The sequence below is a fragment of the Gobius niger genome, assembly GCF_951799975.1.
Source record: "Gobius niger genome assembly, chromosome: 3".
NCBI classification, from domain to species: Eukaryota; Metazoa; Chordata; class Actinopteri; order Gobiiformes; family Gobiidae; genus Gobius; species Gobius niger.
Window position 1 is genome coordinate 16,321,945 of NC_136854.1, and position 20,551 is coordinate 16,342,495.

The window sequence follows — 20,551 nt, forward strand, 5'->3', positions numbered from 1 at the left end:
TAACTTTTTGCTCTCGTGCTTTCGTTTAAGTTGTAAATTTTGCAATAGAGCTGCCGATAAAAGGCTCAAGATGAATGTTGTTCGGAGGGCGCTGAATAGGAGACAGCGTGGCACACACCCAAGGGGAGCAGTATTTCTGTCAACACATTGAGCATGTCACACTCGAGCATTGGCAAATCTCTTCTCCATCGAGGAGTGTGTTGTCACAAGCTGATGGGGTATTCACTTGAACCCAGTTGTTTCCTAGCAACATGTTTCCAATGAACGGGTATATTATCAACGGAAGGCATTCCACCATTGACCAGCGTTAGTTATTCTATAGAAAACCCACCCAGGCTGTGGTTTATTGAGTGTTTAGTATCTCCGAGGCCTTGTAACTGCGGTAAATGTGTTTGCCGGGCCTGTGCTGTTCCACAGGGAATCTGTTTTATAGCTTCATTTGCCAACTCTACTAAAGCAATTACTGCTTGTATATTAAAAGAACATTGTGCCTGTAGTAAATGAGCTTGCCCTTATTTGGACACGAAAGCGATCAAACATGTACGTCATATTGTTGAACCATTTCCTTACATTGAGTAGTTTGTAATGTTAACTTGTGGCTTATGGCACTTTTACACCGTCTTGATTTTTTGACTTTCCGTTAACTCCCACATAGTTCCCTGTAGTATGATAGCAAAAGTGAGAATATTTTGGATCAATGCAAGGCAGTGGCGTTTGTCTGAATGCCTACATAACTCTTACTTTTACTATACTAAGAGATTCAGTTGGTGAGCAGGCAGGAGCCCATACTTCTTAATGGGAGAGAGACAGTTGTGATCATTATATGGAAGTGTCTGAAATCACAAACCTCTCTTTTAAAAGCAAATCATCTTGAATATTGTCTTCACTTTTGGACACCTTTTATGAGACGACCGTAGTTCATGTGCTGAGACAGAAGACACTGAACTTCCTTTTTGTTTCATGTGGTTAGGCTGTTATTAATATAGCATTACCAAAATGCTGGCAGTCAAGATCTTCTATTTACCAACACTCTGAGGGTCTATATGGCTTTGTGATTGGAAAGAAATCCTCAGGGCTGAGTCGTAGTCACCCTAGTCAATATAAACCCTCCCATCGTGAGGTAGGCGCAACTGTATTTAGAATTCTTGCTCAATTCTTCTGTCAAACGTCAAACGCCCTACCACACACAGCGTTCCCTGTTTCCTACTAGTTGCTAAATAAGTGTTTTGACGACACAGTAGTAGTGTTTGTGGTGGGCCAAATGACTTGCCTGTGTGGAGGTTATGTAGAATGTCCCGCCCCCCCGTTTCTTATTGTCAATCCTCAGGCAGGATGCAGCCCTTTCACACTTGCACGAGACTCTGCGGAAGTTGTTCAGGCTGTAATGAACAAACAGGAGGTGAATGTTCCAGTGATCCAGAGAGAGAGTACAGCCTATGTGCACATCACCATTCGGTTTATTTATTTTCTTCTCCATCTTTGATAATATCTTGTACACAGACTATCTTCCGCCTCCTTCCTTTGGTCTCCCTGTGTGTGCTGCAGATCCTGTATTATTCATTGCCGGCACATGCCGCTAAATTAAAGGTAAAGTGATAGCGCAGAGAGGCGTCTTGCTTTGCTCGCTGCTGCATTTTTAACGTGTGGACTGGCACTCAAATGTCAAAATGTTAACCGCACGTTTCCCTCAAACTCTTACACTCATCTCCTGACCCGGATGTTGACTCTTTGATATGGACAAGTGGAGATAAGTCGGCTCACTTAGGTCATTTATTTTTTCCCGTAAGTGCAACCTAGGGGTGGGAGATTTTGGAAAAATTTTTGATCGATCTCGATTTTCGATTAGATTATTTTTGTTTTAAAGAAAAAAACAATAAATATGGCCTTTCCTGGACTTACAAGTAAACAGATGCTGCGGCCAAACTGAAAACTGCAGCAAAAACAAGCTCCACACTTCTATCCTCACAGTACAACATTCCCTCACCTGCCCAGAAGAGAGTATTGGTGCGTGGCTTGGCTTACAGAGTGAAGCGCTAACAACTTACTATGTACAGAGAAATCCCCTTCTGAAAGGGACTATAGGGAGTTTAAAAATGTTAAAATTAAGTATGTTCCTCCCCCTACATGTTCTAGCCATGTCCTAATGTGTAGAATGAGCCCAGACCTGTTCACCACAACTGCCTCTAAAATTCTGCACTGTCACTCAAAAAGGTGTCATTTCGGCCCGAATTGCCGTCTTGCACGAGCTTAATATAGAAGGTGCAGTTACACATATGGCCTGAGGTGGCAGCAGTGAGTATAAAATGGCCAACTTGCATCCAGCCCCTTTAAAGCGCATTTATAAGTATAACTTAAACTTACAATTCACTGGTTAAAGTCCAGCTAATCCACGGCTGCAGCCTCAAAAATAGTCCACAATAGTCGATCGATAGTTTTCCCTTCAAAGATGAACTTTTCATCCTCGTGCGCACGCCTTGTTCCTCTGACAGCTCCTCGTGTGTTTCTGTTTTGCCCATTTGACGAGTTAGCGGCTTTGTAGCTGATTTTACCCTCCTTTGGCTGCCGCATGTATCATCCGTGTTTCCTGTTTGTTTGGGCCTAGTGTTTCCCTGGGATTGACCTGACAGGCGCTGCAGCACGGCGTCGTCCATATTTCTTTCCAGAATGTGACAGGACTGGCCAATTCTCCTGGATTAAAACGCACCACACGATTTTCTTGATCGACCTTTATTAAAATTGCGATTAGATTAAAATTCGATTAATTGCCCAGCCTTAGAGCAACCTTTTGCTTCTTGCTCTTGATGTTGTCTTGATGTTTATTAGACATCAAAGTCTTATGAATAAAATACTACGCTTCGGGCTTGGTGGGTAGAGAAGAAGGTACGAGTTACCAGAAGGTACCAGTTACAGTATGGTGTTGATGTATCATTGAAATATGAAGTACACCCTACAGTGATAGCTTGTAAAAAGTAGCCTACGTAATAAAGAAACCCAAGAGGAGTATTAAGCTACCAAGCAATTTGAATTTCCTCAGTAACTACAGCGTTCAGGGCTACTACCACACAGTGTCTTTCAATGAACTTTTTGAATTAGTGCGATTTACGTTTCCTTATTTTTGGAATAAACTAGAGCGCTCAGGGAGTGACCTACGGGTCTTGTCACGCTGTGAAGCTACGTTAGTTTCAGCTGTCAGAAACGACTTCCTGTTGATTGCCAACTTGTGACATTAATTTCACACCTGTGCCTCACTGTACTGCATTTTAACAGTTCATCATGCAATGTGTTTTATTCAATTTGGGTTAGACACTTGAGGCTAGTTTTTTGTTATAAAAATGCAAATGAGCTTTTTATTATGGTCCAAATGTGTTTATTTGCAGGCGTATTCCTTAATATCTGGACATGATGGATCGTTGTGAAAGGAGTGAAGAGCAGGGACCCCAACCCTCGACTTTAAAGAAGACACTGTACCTTAGCGCGGTAACATGACCCCTTCTGCTACTTCCTGGCCACGCCTCTTAATCCCAGTGACCACATCACATTCATATAGTGCATTACCGCGTTCGAAAATGTACGCACCCTTTTATTTGAATGTCTGTTTAACCCTTTCACACACCTCCAGACACGTTCTGACATCCACGTCAACCTGCCAATGTATTTCAAAGTTGCACTGGGAACTGAAACTCGATTAAATAAAAACATAAAAGGCAATTGAAAGAGTTTTCCAATATGATTTCCATTGTCATTTATTCCCCTTCCGACTCCAGTGTGAGAAAAGTGTCTTGTAGGTTGACGAAACTGCTGAGTGGACCCGCCATTTTCATTTAGTCCAAAATTAAAAGTGAAATTGCCTCCTAAGCACATTGTGGGAAAAGTCGGGAGATTTGGCCGTCTTCTGTGTCATTCCCTAATCATGCCCAGCACCTCACTCCCACTCACTCTTTGTTAATAATTCAGACAGCCCTGGGCCAGCTTTAGAGCGAAGAATACACAACGTTTATGAATCTCGTATAGTCGGGGGACAGTGGGAAGTGCTGCCCGTGCACTTTACAACGGGAAAGTTAAAGATGACTGTCTTTGAGCCGATGTAGCTGAAGCAGATTATGAGCTTTTCACTTTTCAGTTCAATGTGGAAGGGGTGAATTTATTCTTATACCAGCCTGTTACCCACTTTGCTCTCAGGGTGAAGACGTGGCACCCAGTGTGACTGTTGCATATACTGTTGCGGCCGCCTGAGCTTCGTGACTTTGCCCACTAGAGTGCACTGTAATCAGAGAAAAGCAGCTCGATGTATTCCTGTGACTGGAGATGGAGGCTGATTGTAATTAAACTTTGAATCACTTTTTTGATAAGTTATTGCTGACTTAATGTGATCTTTTTGGCTTGTGATGACTGTGATTTAAGGTTATTGCTCATATCTATGATTTTATGTTGTGCTTTTGTAAAATGTGGTTATAGGGATCATTCAATTTTCCCTTTTGTGTGTTATAGAAAATGTATTGTTTTTACGTTTTAGAACGTTTGATATGAATGAATTTAAGTGCTTTAGTCCAAATTTCTGGAGTGGATCATTTTCATTCAAATGTTTTTTATACCTCAAACATAAAGCCCCTGCCCTTAAAGCAGTACTAAGTAACTTGTGCCCCTAGAGGCCATGATCGCCACTGCAGGTGTCGTAGCATGTTGTGTTTTTTTACTCTTACTATAAATTGTCCGTGATAGTAAATACTACGCTGATAGGAAGGACAAAGGGAAAGAGCGGTATTGTACATGAATCACACAATGGAAAACATTTTTAACTCCTCTTTAACTCAAACTTGGCTGTAAATACTGTTTAAGTGGCGCTAGCCCACAGTTAGTTTTGCCCCTGCTTCTTCTTCGTGATTCTATTAGTGTGTATTGGTGACTCCGACACGTAGGCAGTGAAGTTGCAATTATGGATTTCTGGCCAGAGACACCAGGGGAAGATCAAAAAACCCTAATCTTCCCATTAGCACTTGTATTACCCCCAGAGGGACTACGGAAAGGATTTATTAAGGTAAACAAGTTACTTAGTACTGCTTTAAGATGATTTGATGAAATATTATTACACAATTCAGAGCTCAAATACCTTCTAAAGTACTCTAAAAATGTGGAATATATTAGGGCTGGGATGATCCACTTTTGTCAGGAATCCGATACATATCACGATACTCAGCGGCCGATACGATACATAATGTGATACGGTAAGTTGTATGTTTACCGTAAAAACTGTAAAAAGAAAACAGTCATGTGTCAAAAGTTTGTAAACCAAATGCCATTGGACATTTATTGAAGTGATAAGATTGTTAAGTGGTATTATTGGGAAACAAAGGAGTGCATGATAAGAACACATATACTTGATAAAGTATCGATACTTGGTATTGCAACACAAAGTATTGCGATCCGATCTGTTATTTTGTCCCAGGACCCAGCCCTTGTTAGGAATGCTTAAGGGAAGGTAGAAATGAGTGTGGACTGCAGACTAGCTCCCTCAGACATGGTTTACAAACAGGAAACATCGGGTACACGGCCTTCAGTCCTGCGTCCCTGCAAGTTACCAACTCATAACATTAGAACTCAGTATAAAGCACACAGAGTGACTTGCTGGGAATGCATTTGTACAATAACATTTGAGGATCTAAAGCTGCTGCCAATGATACTTCATCTCTTGCTATTTTCCGCCTGGCCCCGTGCTTTGGTGCAGCTCTCTCCGTCTCTCTCTGCTTTATAGATCAATACCGGAGCATCGAGCTGACACAGTGAAAAGCAATATTCATAAATAATGAACAACAGGCCGCCCTTTCACCCGGCCATGTCTCGTGCTCTCCGACCAGAAAAAGGACAAAAGCCTCTCCTGCGCACCGTTTTGACTTTAGCCTCCCTGCTCTAAAGGGCGGACACTCCTTAAACCCCCCAGTCTTCATCTTGTTCCACTCTTCGGGCCCAATAGTTTGTGATTAAAGATACGGGGTTTTCTGCGCTTCTTTCATTTCTCGCCAGGTGCCACGTTTGTTGCAGGGTGATAGCGCCCTCGAAATCTCTCCGGCAATGAATCACAGCGAGGTGTCACCTTTTGTAGTGTTCCTATCAAACGCAAGGAGATGGGCCAGTGAACACAGAGGAGAGCTCTGAGTGCTGCATTATTGTCTTGCACTTTTTCCTCTGGTAAGGCATCGCTCAATTTTCAGGGACATTAATCTGAATGGCGTCCAGTGACTAAGGCCCAAAATATAGCCTGAGAGTACTATAATAGAACCCTGCCGTATGCTCTTCTTGATTTGCTGTTATGTTTTTAACTGGGGCTGGGTGATGAAATTTCCACACTCACTCTTCTTATTGGTCAGTCTCCATGTTTCAAGTATTTCTCAATTTAGCTATTCAGAAGTCGTAGAAGCGATCTTTTGGCACATTGCTCGACAATAATGTATTTTATTGTATACTAAGGTTCTTTGGAATTGGAAAGCATTTATTGTCAATTCACTTATTGGGCCCGTTTTGCCACCTGACGCAACAACAAAAAAGTGGAAAAAGGAAAATAATATATCTGTACAAACACTTTTGGGTATTCATTATGGACATAAAGGATTCATACCAATCATTTTAAGTCTCCTTTAGTTGTACTGTCGGCCTGAAGATAAAAATCAGCCTATGATGGAGCTACAAGGCCAAAAGCTCAAAGGCTGAACTCTTATTTAAATCCCTGGCTTTCTTTGTGGTGCTCGCCCTTTGAATACTTTGCTGTCTCCCTCTTATCATCACTTAAAATATAACCTTTAAGTTCTTCAGGAGTTTTGAAGCATTCTGTCACTCACTGAAATTTGCGCAAATGACGGCAATGACATTTTCCACCCTTATTGTCTCCAAATGATGGTTATTTAATACGCAGGCTATTAATAGCACGCCGCTGCTGTTCCTTTGCGGAGCGCTGCGGCCTGTTTTGCAAATCTTTTTGTGAGTTGCCATTATCAGCTCCTCTTCTTCGTGTCAGACTCTCTCAAGGCCGCTCTGCTTCATCATCTCTGGTAATTATGAGCGTCTGAGCCCGGTGATTTGCACGACTTCTGCGCGTTCCACCAGACTTATCAGGTTAAACATCAGAGCTGGGGGAGCTGTAATTGTGCTGTCGCCTCTCTGCGGCGCTGCCACATAAAGGATCCCATTTGAGGATGAAGTTGTGTGTCTGAAATTTAGCCGTGTTGCAAGTACAGTGAAATATTACCGGATATCGCAGCATTCAGGTTTTTATTTGAAATCGTTATAGACACCGTTATGCACAAAACACAATTGATGCCTGAAATTGGGCTAAAAGGGAGAGTGGGATAGTGTACATCCAATTACACAATCATATTTTTCACTCAAACTTGGTTTTAAATAGTGTATAAGTGGTGCTAGCCCGCAGTTAGCTTTGCCCGTTAGCCTGTTAGCTTTTTCTTTGTGATTCCATTAGTGTGTATTGGGGCCTCCGACCCGTAGGCAGCGAAGTTGCAATTGTGGTTTTCTGGCCAGAGACACCAGGGGGAGATGAAAGACCCCCAATCATCCCATTAACACTTGTATAACCTCCAGAGGGACTACGTAAATGATTTATTAAGGTAAACAAGTTACTTAATACTGCTTTAAGATATTAAATAAATGACATAAAACATCTCATGCCCCCCAACTCGGTGTCTCACCACACCCTGAGGGGTCCTGACCCCCACTTTGGGAACCCCTGGACTATTGCATCTAGCATATTTCTGGTCTTCACACAATTTGTCAGGTGGCGCAACTGATATTGTCATGTGGTGCAACCAGGTAAAATATACATTTATCATAAAACATAGGTTAAAGTGAACCAAAGTTTAATAACTATGAGGAGAATAGCTGTTGTATTGAATGTACTAATTTGCATATTTTATGTCTATAAATATGTAAATATTTGACTGTTGGAATGCAAACATCTTAAGTCATTGCACGCATAAACACAAGCAAAAAATATTCTGTGTTTCTGAACAATTCTTTTTTGCATAAACACTTTAATACACATGAAGAGCTTTTTAGAAGATATCTTTGTCGACGCCTTACATGTCATTGACCCAAACATACATGAAATGACAAACATACCTAAAATAGGGCTGCACGATATTGAAGTGACTTGCGATATGCGATACTGCTGTGCAATATCGCGATAACGATATTATTGCGATATTTCACTAAACACGATTTTTTTTCAGCAAATTGTGTCAAAAGAAGACTTAAAAACACCCAATCAGGACCAAAACAAGGGTAGAATTTAACAAAGCTAGTAAATGTTTAACTAAAACTGAACTTCTACACATGACTTCAATGCATGAGTTTGAGTTTGCAAAAAAAATGGGTCGATCTCAGTCAGATGAAGGTTATGGTGATGTTGGCGATATATTGTGGCTTCTCGCGATACGGATATTGAATAAGCTAATATCGAGATACGATATTTTTCGCGATATATTGTGCAGCCCTAACCTAAAACATTGAGTATAATATGTTTTAGGTATGTCTGTTTCACCTGTGTTCAGTTCATATTATGCTAACACTAACTGAACCCAGCTTTTTACATCCTTACAAACTTGGAGAACTCAAAAACTTGACCTCTTCATTAGAATATGTTGTTAACTCTATCCAAAAGAACTGATTCCTCTGAACTAATCTTGTGTGGTGCATGCTCCACATGATAAATAAAGCTATCTTATCAAACTGAACACAATCACAGCAACGCTTTGAAGTGGCTCATTTTTAGCTTCAGTCAGGGACACTGTGGAGATTCTTCTCTTTAAGAGCAGGCATTTTATTCTGCTGATTATCCCAGTGCTCATCGGCAGCATCTTGACCACACACACACACATACATTATGACCACAATAATCCTGTCTGCTCACTTACCGTCTCCTAAACACTCTCCCTCCCCCCCTGCATCCTTATCAGTCCCTCTGCTACATGTGCACTGGCTTGGATTTCCACCCAATATTCAATCCCCCTGCTTCCTCAATTAACAGAACGACCGGCAGCTCAAGTGTCATACTCGGCTCGGACTTTTTACCAGGTCAACTTGGATTGGCTTTTTCTCCCCTCCAGTTTATAGCGAAAGGAACAGGGAGAGCATCCTCACAGCGCAGCAGCCGATCGCACCGGAGGGAGAGACGAGAGGAGGGAGCATAGTGGCAGACATCGCAACATCACGGGGAGCTGGTCTGACGTGAGTTTGTAAAAGGGAGGGAGCCGAAGCGGAAACTCGTGCATCTAAGACATAAAGCGCGGCAGAGGGAGTGGAGTTATTGATGCGCTCACCGGGAAATGCTCCGCGCGTGTCCCAAGTGCCTCCAGTGTGGACTTGTGGCGGCACCTCTGCTGTGGACGGACAGTGAGCGGACTACCTGTGGAATATTGTGGAGTAAAGTAAGGGAGATCACCGGGAAGTGCCTTAAGTAGAAGCTATTTTTTAAAATCACTTCCAAGCCCAGCTCTGCCCGGCTCCTGATGAGCAAGTCCATGTGCGGTTGTGGCTGCAGTATCATCTCCTCTCTGATGAAGAGACTGGGCCGCTCCGCCTGCTGCTCAGACCTGCTCTCCTGTAGTAATACCTCAGAGCAGCTGCAGCGCCTGGCCACAGGCTGCCCGCCGCGACCCAAGGTAACACGTGCCCACCTCCTCTCCTCTGTACAGGGCAGCTCTTGTACAGGAGACACGCGCATGTTTGTCTGCTCTCTGCGTCCCTTAAGGATTCCCAGGTAGAAGCAACCGGAACAGCTCTGTAATTGATTCTTTAATGGAGCCAGGTGATTTAATGGCCGGCCGGCTGCCTTGACAACAGTGGTCAGGCTTTCAGCACAGTCATTTAAATAGATACCTTCAGACTGTCTGTGGTTTGCAGTGATTGCCTGCCTTGACTAGAGAAAAGCTTTTTTCTAATGGAGCAAATAAAAGTCTGCGCTAGTGCTGTGTGTGTCTCTGCGAAACTCAAGTAATGTCTTTAGGCTCCACAAGAGAGTGACTGTACATCTCCCTCGTCCATGTGGCAACAGACAGAGCAAAATGATTCAGCTTGTAGCATTTTAGTTCTGAGCAGTCTTGTCAGAAATCCACAAATGTAGCAATATTACTGTTGCATAGCAACTCTTCTAACAGAGGCCAAAGTGACAGTGTTGTGAAGGCGGACACAGGACCTTGATGTGACTTCATAACGGCCCTTGTTCTTTGAGAGTAGTGACGTATGTAAGTTACTCTGAGTGAAGGAAGTTGAGCTAAAGGTTGTGGTACAGTAGCTTTGGGACTGGTCTCACTTCCCTCCTCAGAGACATCACAAAGCTCTGTCTGGAAATAGAGCCATCGATCCTGCCTCTGAGCCTCTGTTACCGCCCTGTTTGCAGAAACCAGCTCAGTGATGCTGCTTTAATGCACATTTACTCATTATTGTGGAGTTTGAGACTAATGCTGCTTAATTGTCCCTTGTAAGTGGCCAGTTACATTTCCACTCCAGCGTCTGGTGTACACCATGACACTCCTTCACATGTGAGTGTGAGACTGTTTTCTCCACACCCTTCCACTGCTGTATTAAGGTCACTGAGCTGTGATTTATTGGAGATGTTGGTGCTGTTCCTTTTATTCCTACGAACACATCCTCTAGGCTGTGTTTGAAGTGAACTACATGTTTGAGCATCCGTATTCAGGTCTTCAATTAATGCGTGATTATGTTTGAACTTATTCAAACTGTTTGCCTGTCACATAGCTTGTTTTACAGGATCTGTGTGCATACACCTTTTTTTTTTTTTTTTTTTTCAGATTTAGCTTTACTTAGTTTCTATCTGCAGGCCCAGAGTGGGATAATACATACAACGTCCAACCTTATATAAGGCCAATCACTACAAATATATGAGAATATTAGAGCAGTCCCCCAGGTCAGAGAAGATTGACATTATTACCTTTTTTTTTTAAAGTGTTGTTAAATTGTTGTTGTTGACTGTCAGTGAGCAGGCTATATTACTGTATGTGGTGTCTGAGAGGATTCCCACGCTATGAATGAGCGGCGTCTGTCTGGACCTGTGTGGACTACTTTACAAGTCGACTGTCTGACAAGTGGCAACTTAATCTAATCAACATTCAACCCTATACTATTACCAAGCTCTCTAAAATGACCAACCTCTTCTGGCAATAAGTCAATTTATGGATCCAGCCTCTACAAGATGGTCCTTAATTTCTCTGCTTGAGTTTAGCAGTAACCGGTGTTTATATCACCCATCAGCATTCACTTAGTACCACAAGGTTACTCATGTGTTTCCTCATGTACTCACTAGCACATCATACTTTTCCAGCCTCTTCGCAGCTCTCTGGACTGTGGCTGATAATGGCTGTTGAACAAGTCTTGTGTCTGTATTTCAGGCCATTTTTTAATGCAATTTTTTTTTGTAGACCATCAACCTTCGACCGATCCTCGCCAACTCACTGTATCTCTAACAGTGCACCACAAAGCCATCTGTAGTAGATTTGACTTTGCTTTCTCCACTTCTCTCCATTCTACAACAAAGAAACAACAGACCCATTGGATGCAGTGTCCAGGTAACTAATTACAGAGCAATGGCTGTTCCGGTAAAGGCAGGGACAGCTTTAGCTATTCATAGCCTTCCTCTTCGAAGAACACACTGCAGAAGTGGCCCTCCCAAAGGGGGGCTGTGCAATGTGAGCTGAGCCTAATGCCTTCCTACCGCAGCGCCCGGGACTATTGGAGGAGGAGAAGCCCAAGAAAGACACTAGTGACAGTCTCCTCAAGGTCAGAGTAGTTGTTTTTTCGCTCAAACAGATAAACTACTGCACATCTCCCCCCATGAAGAGCTGGGGGAGAGATTCGCTGCTGCTGCTGCTGGCGGCCAATTCTGATTCTTAATTTGTCACACTTGAGATAAGCCTCAGACTTCTCATGGGTCTCTTGGCACCTCCACAAATGCATTAGCCAAGATTATGTTCAATTCAACGGGAGGAAATAAATCTCTACGCAGGGTGCTACTACTAAACCACTAATGGCATTCTGGTCACCTTGTCCGAGTTTTTTTTATTGCCCAGGTGCTTTTTTTTGGTTGGGTTTGACTGAGATTCTTGTCTAATGAGTGTTGCATGACGTTGGATGTTCTTGAGAAGTTATATCAAGAAGCATTACCATTTTTTTGTTTGTTGGAGGTGCGACAGTGTAGCCAACTCTCAGTTCAATTTGATGTACAATACTGGACCTGCTGTTCGATAATAAACCCACTTTTTGTGTCGTTATTCTCACTTAGGTTACAATTTACAAGTGTGTCATTGTTAAGCAAAATATTTCTTTTTTGCCATGTAATGTTGAAGAGAAATGATTCATTACAAAAGGCTCTGTGCACGGAATATTTCTGGCTAACTTTCTGTTGGCCAGTGTGGGGTAAAGGCTACTTCCTGTCCACATTTGACGTAAATTAAAAATGAAGTAATATTTTAAAAACAGAAGAAAACTCAAACAACCCTCATTAAAAACATGCCTGAAGTGTTGCCTTGGCACATTCACGTATTTTAGAGTAATCTGTAAAAACTCTGATGGCAGCCATTTTAGGGATAGGTTTGCCTGAGTCCTCCTAGGAACGCCCCCACCTCCTGGAGACGCCTCCGAGCTTTCGTCACCAGCCGAGTAACCAACCACTGCTCCTCAGCAGAACCCCCTCCCCACTGATGCCACAGACAGCGTGTGGAGGGGGCGTTTCGGAAAGGGTCAGAGGTTCTTAAAGAGACAGAGGCCTATTTCAAGACATTCGCTACAGCCATTTTGAGAGAGCAATTTTATACAAGGCAGTTATTCTAATTTACTGCATTTACAGACCAACAGAAGGTTTTGTCATCATTGTAGTGTGCTATAGACTGGTGCTCTGTGATTAAAAAAAGCATAATACCCCCTCTTTAACATTTGTTAGCTTAAAATTAACATTAGCCTTTAGCTTCAAGGCTAAATCAGTTGCAGTTATAAACACAGAAGTCTCCTCTGGTGAAGTATTTACATTCCGAGTACAGCTTTTAACATGTAAGGGATTATCCAACAGCCGCATGATTCAGCTACATACTGTTGACAGATTTATTTTAGCAAAACACTGCTAACTCTCCGTAGGAATGTAATGCAGCCAGAAAACCTGAGGAAGTTAGTGGCATTTGTCCACATCCATGATATGATTATGATTTACTTTTTGCCATATTACAATGTTGTTCCCTCATCAAAAGCATAGTTGCCGTTGCTTGAGTCATCGATAAATCTTCCGCGGTGACTATTCAAAGTACTCCTTCGATAAACTGCAAGTTCCTCCCGCGGTCCTCCGTAAACCAGGAAGCGCTCTCCTTACCTCTCCAATCCGTTGTTTGTTTTGAAGGGGAGCGTGGGAAGGAGGGGTTTAGGGACCACAGCACATGTTGACGCCCGAAGATAAACCAAGGGAATATTTAATTGAATAATATATTTCAGATCAGCATAGCATTTTCAAGACCGTAATCAAGATGTTTAAAATAAGTAAGCGTAAAAGCGTTACACAGATTTGATTGATTGCACAGCCCTACTGTATATTTGGACCTGTTGAATATCACGGCCCACTAAAGGCAACTCCATTTACATCAGTGTTTCTTAGCTCCTCCCTGTCTGCCCCACAAGATCAGCGCTGAAAATTGTAAGTGAATATGTGCCCACGGCCCACACAATGCCTACTTTTCAAGATTTCTGATTATGACAGGCATTGGAGTCAGCTTTTAATGAATTCTTTTGATATTCATTTTGATATTTGAATAGATCACCATAATTGCACTTGGTAACACTTTGCAATACAGGTACTAGCAAAGCATAAGTAACTCCCTGATTTATTAGTAAGATGACATTTACAAGCACAAAGTGGTGATTAGCCTTATGCCACATAGGGTCGGTGTTTGGTGATGTGATATTCTTGCATAGATATGTTGAAATGGGTCAGGATACGTTTGTCCTATATACAGATTATTGTGACTTGTGTAGAGCCTCCTATATAATGTATGAGCCAGTAGAAATAGTGCAGTGGTCTAATCTTTTCTGAGCAGCGTGTTTGATTTCTTTCAAAAGCTTTTCTTTTTCCACATGTGGCTGAAAGAGTGGAGTGAAAGCACTTGTCACTTCTTTGTGGGGGCCAGAATAGTGACAGCCCTGGCTCGAGGCTTTTACCTGCATTTCTTGTTGCTTGGATGCATGTGTCACTTGCCATGATGTTAAAAGGTTTTTCTGCAGAAGACCAGAATGAGATGCTCTTTGAAGGAAGTTTGAACAACATATACATGCTGTCATTTAGAGTGCTGGTAATGACCTCCGATCTCTACATTTCACAAATGAATTATCCTTTTTAGAAGCAGATATCACTTGGATATAACCTGGCACAAAAAACAGTGCAATATTACAGACGCAACATTAGCCAAGTAATGCCAGTCTGGAAAGGATTCTATTTGAATCGTTTGGGAAGAGGAAGGACTTTTTTCTTTAAGATTGAACTGAAATTGTACAGCAGTTTCATACAAACCGAAATGTCAAATATAGGGTGATGGGAAGAGGACGGACTGTTATGTGGAAAGTTGTTGCTGATTGAATCAAGTGCATCTTGTTTTAGTCTATTCACAGCCAAGTTTCGAAATGTAGCAAAACAAGGTGCTACAGCTAATGAAATATTTAGTTTTTAAGTGTTATTTGTGATTTTACTGTGAATTCTGTAGCAGCTTACCTTATATTTTTATGTCTGTTGTCTCCCGTTGGGTTAAGTGTGACATAATACACAATAATAAGCTACTTCCGGGTCCAAACTGTTGAGAGCTCTATTGACAAACACAGCACAAACACAAACACAACTTTATCTGAATCTCCTCCTAAAGTAACAGCAGATAAACAACTGCTTGACACATTATTAGAATAATATAACTCAATTTCTCCAGGCAAATTATCTTTGTATTTAAAATAAGTCTTTACTGTGTATGGAAAATGATTGTATACAAAGCTCTTAAGATGGTTAAAATCAACAAAATCCCGTTATAGTTCCATTGGACCCAGAAGTAGAGTGATGACATCATCACTTAACCCATACTTCCATGTGATTGGTCGCCCAAACGTATCTGTTGCATCCTGTTATTGATGCATTGTTCATGAGACTGAAAAGTGAGATCTCGTGACACTCATCTGTTAATGAAGCACATTTGAATCTTTTCATTTGTCTGTTCTCTCTTCCAGCATGTCAAGCCCTTCTCCTCCTCGGACAGCCTAGCGAAGGTGCAGGAGGTAGCAAGCTGGCTTTTGGAGATGAACCAGGAACTGCTGTCGGGGGACAGCAGCAGCAGGCAGAGTCGCAGACCGGGGGCCGCGGGGGGCCCAGGGGGCCGAGGTAACGCCTCGTCCACGGCCAGGGCTCCCCAGCAGGCAGGGGCGGACGAGGGGGATGAGGACGAGCACATGAACAGAGTGGTTCTTGAGGATCAGAGGGTAAGACCACTAAAAATCCTGGCTCTTCGTACTTTTATTTTCCAATGGAACAATGCCGTCTTTTCATCATAAAATCAGTTACTAAAAATAAAGATCTATTTAAAGACGAGGAGAACGGCAGAATGACACACTCACTGAACATCTGACATGTGGCAGGTGTTTCACATGCTGCATAATTGTGCTCCTTAGTTAAAACCTTTTAATTGGGATTGTTCCCACCACCACAAGTATGAACCTGCTGTTCCAATCCAGGCAGACCTATATGTATCTTAAGGCTTGACCATGAAGTGTTTGTTTGCAGCCTGCAGCGTCCCAAGTGGATGGTGAGCGAGAACAGCCATGGTCCTCCAGCGAGTCCGCCGCCAACGGCCCTCATCCCGACGCGGAGCCGGGAGAAGAGGAGCGGGGCAGCGCGGTGAACGGGCGGCCCAAAGGAGCAGGGGGCCGCTGGGCGTGGAGCTCCCAGCAGAGGAGGCTCAGGGGCCAGGCGCCTGCAGAGGAGGAGGAAGAGGAGGAGAACAACAACAACAGTCATCGGGGGGAGCAGGAGGAGAGGACCGAGGGCGGGGAGGAGGGGGAGGAGGACGAGGAGGAGGAGAGGGAGGACGAGGAGGAAGAGGAAGAAGATGAAGAGGACATGGACCAGGACAGCGATGACTTTGAGCATTCGGCTGAGAGCGCCCGGGACGAGGAGGAGGAGGAGGAGGAAGGCCCGAGATCTCCCACAATACGGATTAGTGTGTCCGCTCCCAACAACCTGGACTCGGGTTGTATGCACCAAAGCTCTTCCAACAAGAAGGTAAGGCACAAATGATGGGCTTTGAAACAGTGGCTTCAAATACAACCTGCAACTCACGACACAAGACAAGTTTGACACTGTTTTCCAGAGAGTGAAGCAAAATTAGGAACATTTCCATAGCTATAAGAATAAAAACAAAATATTATATCCTGTATCTAGTTATCTAGTTGTATGGGAACTTCCTTAGTCATGATTTAGTCCTGTTTTAGCCCAAGTTTAGTCCTGGTTCAGGCCATGTTTTGACCTTTTTAAAGACTGGGTTCAGACCATGTTACTCAGAAAGTCAAATGTTTCCTGTGATGGTACTGTGTGAAAACCAGAGGATTTTATTCGAAGTCTAAATCCACATTCTTTCATGTATCAACTCTATTCATTTAACCCTATAAGCTATTTTAATCATGTTTAAACAGGTCATGCTATTTTTAGTGTTAGAGACCACTTCGGTAGCTATTCATCTGTCTCTCTTGCTCATGTTTTTTAGCGCAACACCGCCCTCTAGTGACAGAAACCTAATCATACACTTGACACGGCACTTGCTGTGATCTGTTGTGGGAATCTCTGGTATGTTTGGATGTTTTCATTGTCTCTCATTTTCTCTCTGCTTACAAATTTTACTTTTTAAAAAGCTTCAACAACTTGGAGCGGCTGGGGTTGGCTCGGCGACTGATTTCATTACCACCCAATAGCAGCACTTGACAATGTATTTCCGACTTCTGATCCATGAGCGCTGAGCATCCCGCTGGATAAATAGACCATTCAGGTGTAGAGTGTCCTGCGCCTGTTTTAGGATCTGTCCTAACCTCAAAGGCGTCCAGGCTGTGCTCACTGACAGGCAGGTTTCCAATACAGTGGGGTTGCTGGCTTTATGTTCCCCAAACCATTCAGCCCCGATGAAGATTCATTATTTTCGTGAGAATCATTTCAGGGGCAAATAAATCAGAGGTGTCGTCCTCGCCTACCTCTCGCTAAACATAGGCTGCTCGATCTGTCCGTGCGACACAGCTGTCAGTCGACACACACCTCCCGGCTTTGATCTGGCGCATAAGTGTTTCGTTGCGGTGATTCCTGGACGCTTGGCCTTAAGAGAGGGGTAAAAATATTAGGGGGCTGTCACCTCTGTGGAAGTGAGGACAAGTGCAATGAAGACATCATCTCTGCGACACGAGAGTCAGACAAGCAACGTGCGGTTCAGAGACACTGCGGTTACTCGTAGCATGTCGGGGAATTTACTGCCAGCGCTTGTAATTCCGGCTATTTTTTCTGCTTTAACCTCTTAACCCCCCACCTGACCCGAGCACATTTTCTCCCGCTTGGCTTTACACAAATCTTCTTAAACAAAAGGTCAAAATAGCGACAAGAACGAAGGTGAAAGCGCAATAAAAAAGTGATAAAAAGGTGGCAAAAGAGCGACAAAAACTGCAGCAATAACACAATAAAAAAGCAACAAAAACACGACTAAAGAGAGATGAAAAAGCAACAAAAGAGCGACTAAAATGCAGTGAAAACATGGCAAAAAAGTGTCGCACATTTTTTCCAGTCATTTTTGCATTGTTGCTGTGGATTAGGTATTTTTATCTGAAGAAATACCACTGCTTTGTTGAGAGCTGTCCATACAGTGTGCATTTGCTGCCCTCTTGTGGTGAGGTTACTGCACTGCACTGTAGTGTAGTATGATCCTTATTGTGACTATTTAAATAAAACAGAACAATGTATCTTTTTGAAGAGGCATATTGTATAGGTTTTTAGTGGTAGGAAGACCAGTGTACCATGCAACACATGGGGGAGCATGCTTCTCTACACAGAAACAATCTCGAGTACTAACTGCTGTGTTGCCATACCTCTAAATAGAACGGCCCATCCCTAAAGGCATTAAAAAGGCAAGTCTAAACCATGGTTTAAAACGGTAGTAACCTCATGTTTGGTGCATTGAAAAGCAACATCGTCCACATTGTGACTGTTTTAGATTGTGCCATCTTTACCATTACGATGATTTGGACCTCTGCTTATTGTGAAATGATTGGCGATAATACTATTATTAGTGCAATATTTTACTAAAACAAATTCAAGATCAGCAGTGACAGAATAAATGGACACAAAACAAAGTCAAACTGTGTCCAAATCAAATCTCAATGACTAATTTAAGACCCCAAAAAAAAGGACAAAACTAAACCTATATACTGGGAAGATCGTGACTAATTTTCCCAACTATTTAAGAAGAAGAAAACCGTAGATCTCGTTTTTTTTTTTTTACTCCTTGCCATGTGGACAGTGCCACATCCGCATGCATCCCTAAAATGCCGTGACACGTCTCTTTCGGTGCATGTCTTGGCACAAGCCCCAGCCCAGCAGGTGTTTTCAGCTCGGCGTCTTAACTTCCACTGCCCCGGTGCCAACAGGCCATCTATAACAATCCTAATCACCCCTATTAATAATCTTTATACTTGAAGTCATACTTTGCTCTCGGATACTCACCGTTCAAATGGCAAGGGCACACGACTGCAAAGAAGGCCTGCCTTACTAAATGACTCTTATTTCTGGCCGTCGGAGTTGGCATGAGGACTGGGTGCATTAGCAGGTGTTGATATGTGTATACTGTGCTATATAGATTATCCCATGGGAACAGATGGTATTTAGCATTAGCAGCTACGAGGAAGGCTCTTTTTACGACCAGTTTAAGATGGTGACATGATATACAGCTTGATACTGTACAGTCTTCTTCTTATATAAACCGTTCATTTTTGAGCAACGCTGGACTGAGTCTGATGTCTGAAGCTTTAGATCGTCCTAATTATAAACCAAAAGTTGTATCACAAGTTGATACATGTTTCTGCAGAAGCCAGATAAGCAAGCGGGGCTTATTAGGATTTGGATAAAATAATTTGAAGGAAATATTTATAGCAGGGGTATTTATCCTCTTAACTCCCGCCTGAACTGAGCACATTTTTCCAGTACGGCTTTACTCAAATCTAAAAGCTTCTTGGAAAAAGCAGCAGAATAATGACAATAAATAAAAATAAAAAAAAGTGACAAAAAATGCAAAAAAAACCTTTAAAAAATACTGCCAAAAAGTGATGATAAAGCAACCAAACTGGTGACAAAAAAAAGCCATTAAAAACAGCAAAAACGCGCAGATAATTTGTCAAACTGTAGTGACAAAAACATAGTGAAAAAGTGCCAAAAAATACAAGCAAAAAAAGACCCCAACAACGCAAGGAAAAATCCAAGATCAGTTTTTTAGGTGTTTCAAATAATAATAATAATAATAATGCATCGGTTTTATATAGCGCTTTTCTGGAACCTCAAAGACGCTTTTACATTGCATTATTCATTCACTCCATACCCGGTGGTGGTAAGCTACTAGTGTTGCCACAGCTGCCCTGGGGTAGACTGACGGAAGCGAGGCAACCAGTCTGCGCCATCGGCCCCTCCGACCACCACCAACCACTCACTCACTCACTACATTCGCTAGGCTTCCTGGTGTTACTAAACGGTCTCCCATCCAAGTACCGACCAGGCCCTTCCCTGCTTAGCTTCCAAGGTCTGACGGGATTGGGCATCGCAAAGGCGGTATGACCACAAATGAGGCGTTACTCTGGCTCCCGTTGAGAAGCTTTTGGATTTGGCTAATGCCGACCCGGCATTAGAGAAATGTGCTCGGTTAAGATGGCGTTTAAGTTTTAAAAGCATTAAAAGTCATTAAATTAATTCTGCCAAAATGGCATTAAATCTTAATTTCTTTGAAAATGTAATTTTTCTTTAGAGACAGAACCCGCTATGACATTGCTCAACAATTTTCACTGCATACATTTGTCAAAAACACAAAAACTATGATCTAAAACAAATTCATCTGCAATTTTGACAGACATTTTACAAAAATCTTTTGCTCAAAAGTTTCCTGTTGTGTCCAGTTTGGTTTTGAACATCAAAATGTCCCCTTATACTCCTGTTTGATTGAATGTTTACAAATCTTTACGAAATGAAATACACAAAGATGTTTTTTTTGCAAGGACAGTGCATGTTAACATAATCGCTCAACTGTAGAATATGCCAGAGTTAACCATCTGTAGTCCTAGGCCAGATATACAGTAGTTTTGCATTTGTGGCATTAAAATATAGAATTTACTATGCATTAAAAAGCATTCATTCGGACTTGCTGTCACCTGTTGCGTACAAGCTGTAAAAGAAACTTGTAATAATGGAGAAAGCCCATGCGGAAACTTGCAAACACACATCATTTCTATA

The 20,551-nt window shown here is 42.5% G+C and overlaps 1 protein-coding gene across 4 annotated transcripts in view; it reads left to right on the plus strand.

The window, feature by feature from the left end:
* fbxw7 (F-box and WD repeat domain containing 7) overlaps nt 1-20,551 on the plus strand; it is a 106,427-nt gene that overhangs the window by 16,568 nt on the left and 69,308 nt on the right. For 3 of the 4 annotated variants that reach the window (XM_079552706.1, XM_079552705.1, XM_079552707.1), the window contains 2 exons: nt 15,262-15,510; nt 15,812-16,309. In XM_079552706.1, the coding sequence (XP_079408832.1) occupies nt 15,331-15,510; nt 15,812-16,309 (678 nt within the window). In that variant the 5' untranslated portion in view covers nt 15,262-15,330. Of the gene's footprint in view, nt 1-9,494; nt 9,663-15,261; nt 15,511-15,811; nt 16,310-20,551 lie in introns of those variants that run through there. The other variant, XM_079552704.1, reaches the window with a different exon arrangement.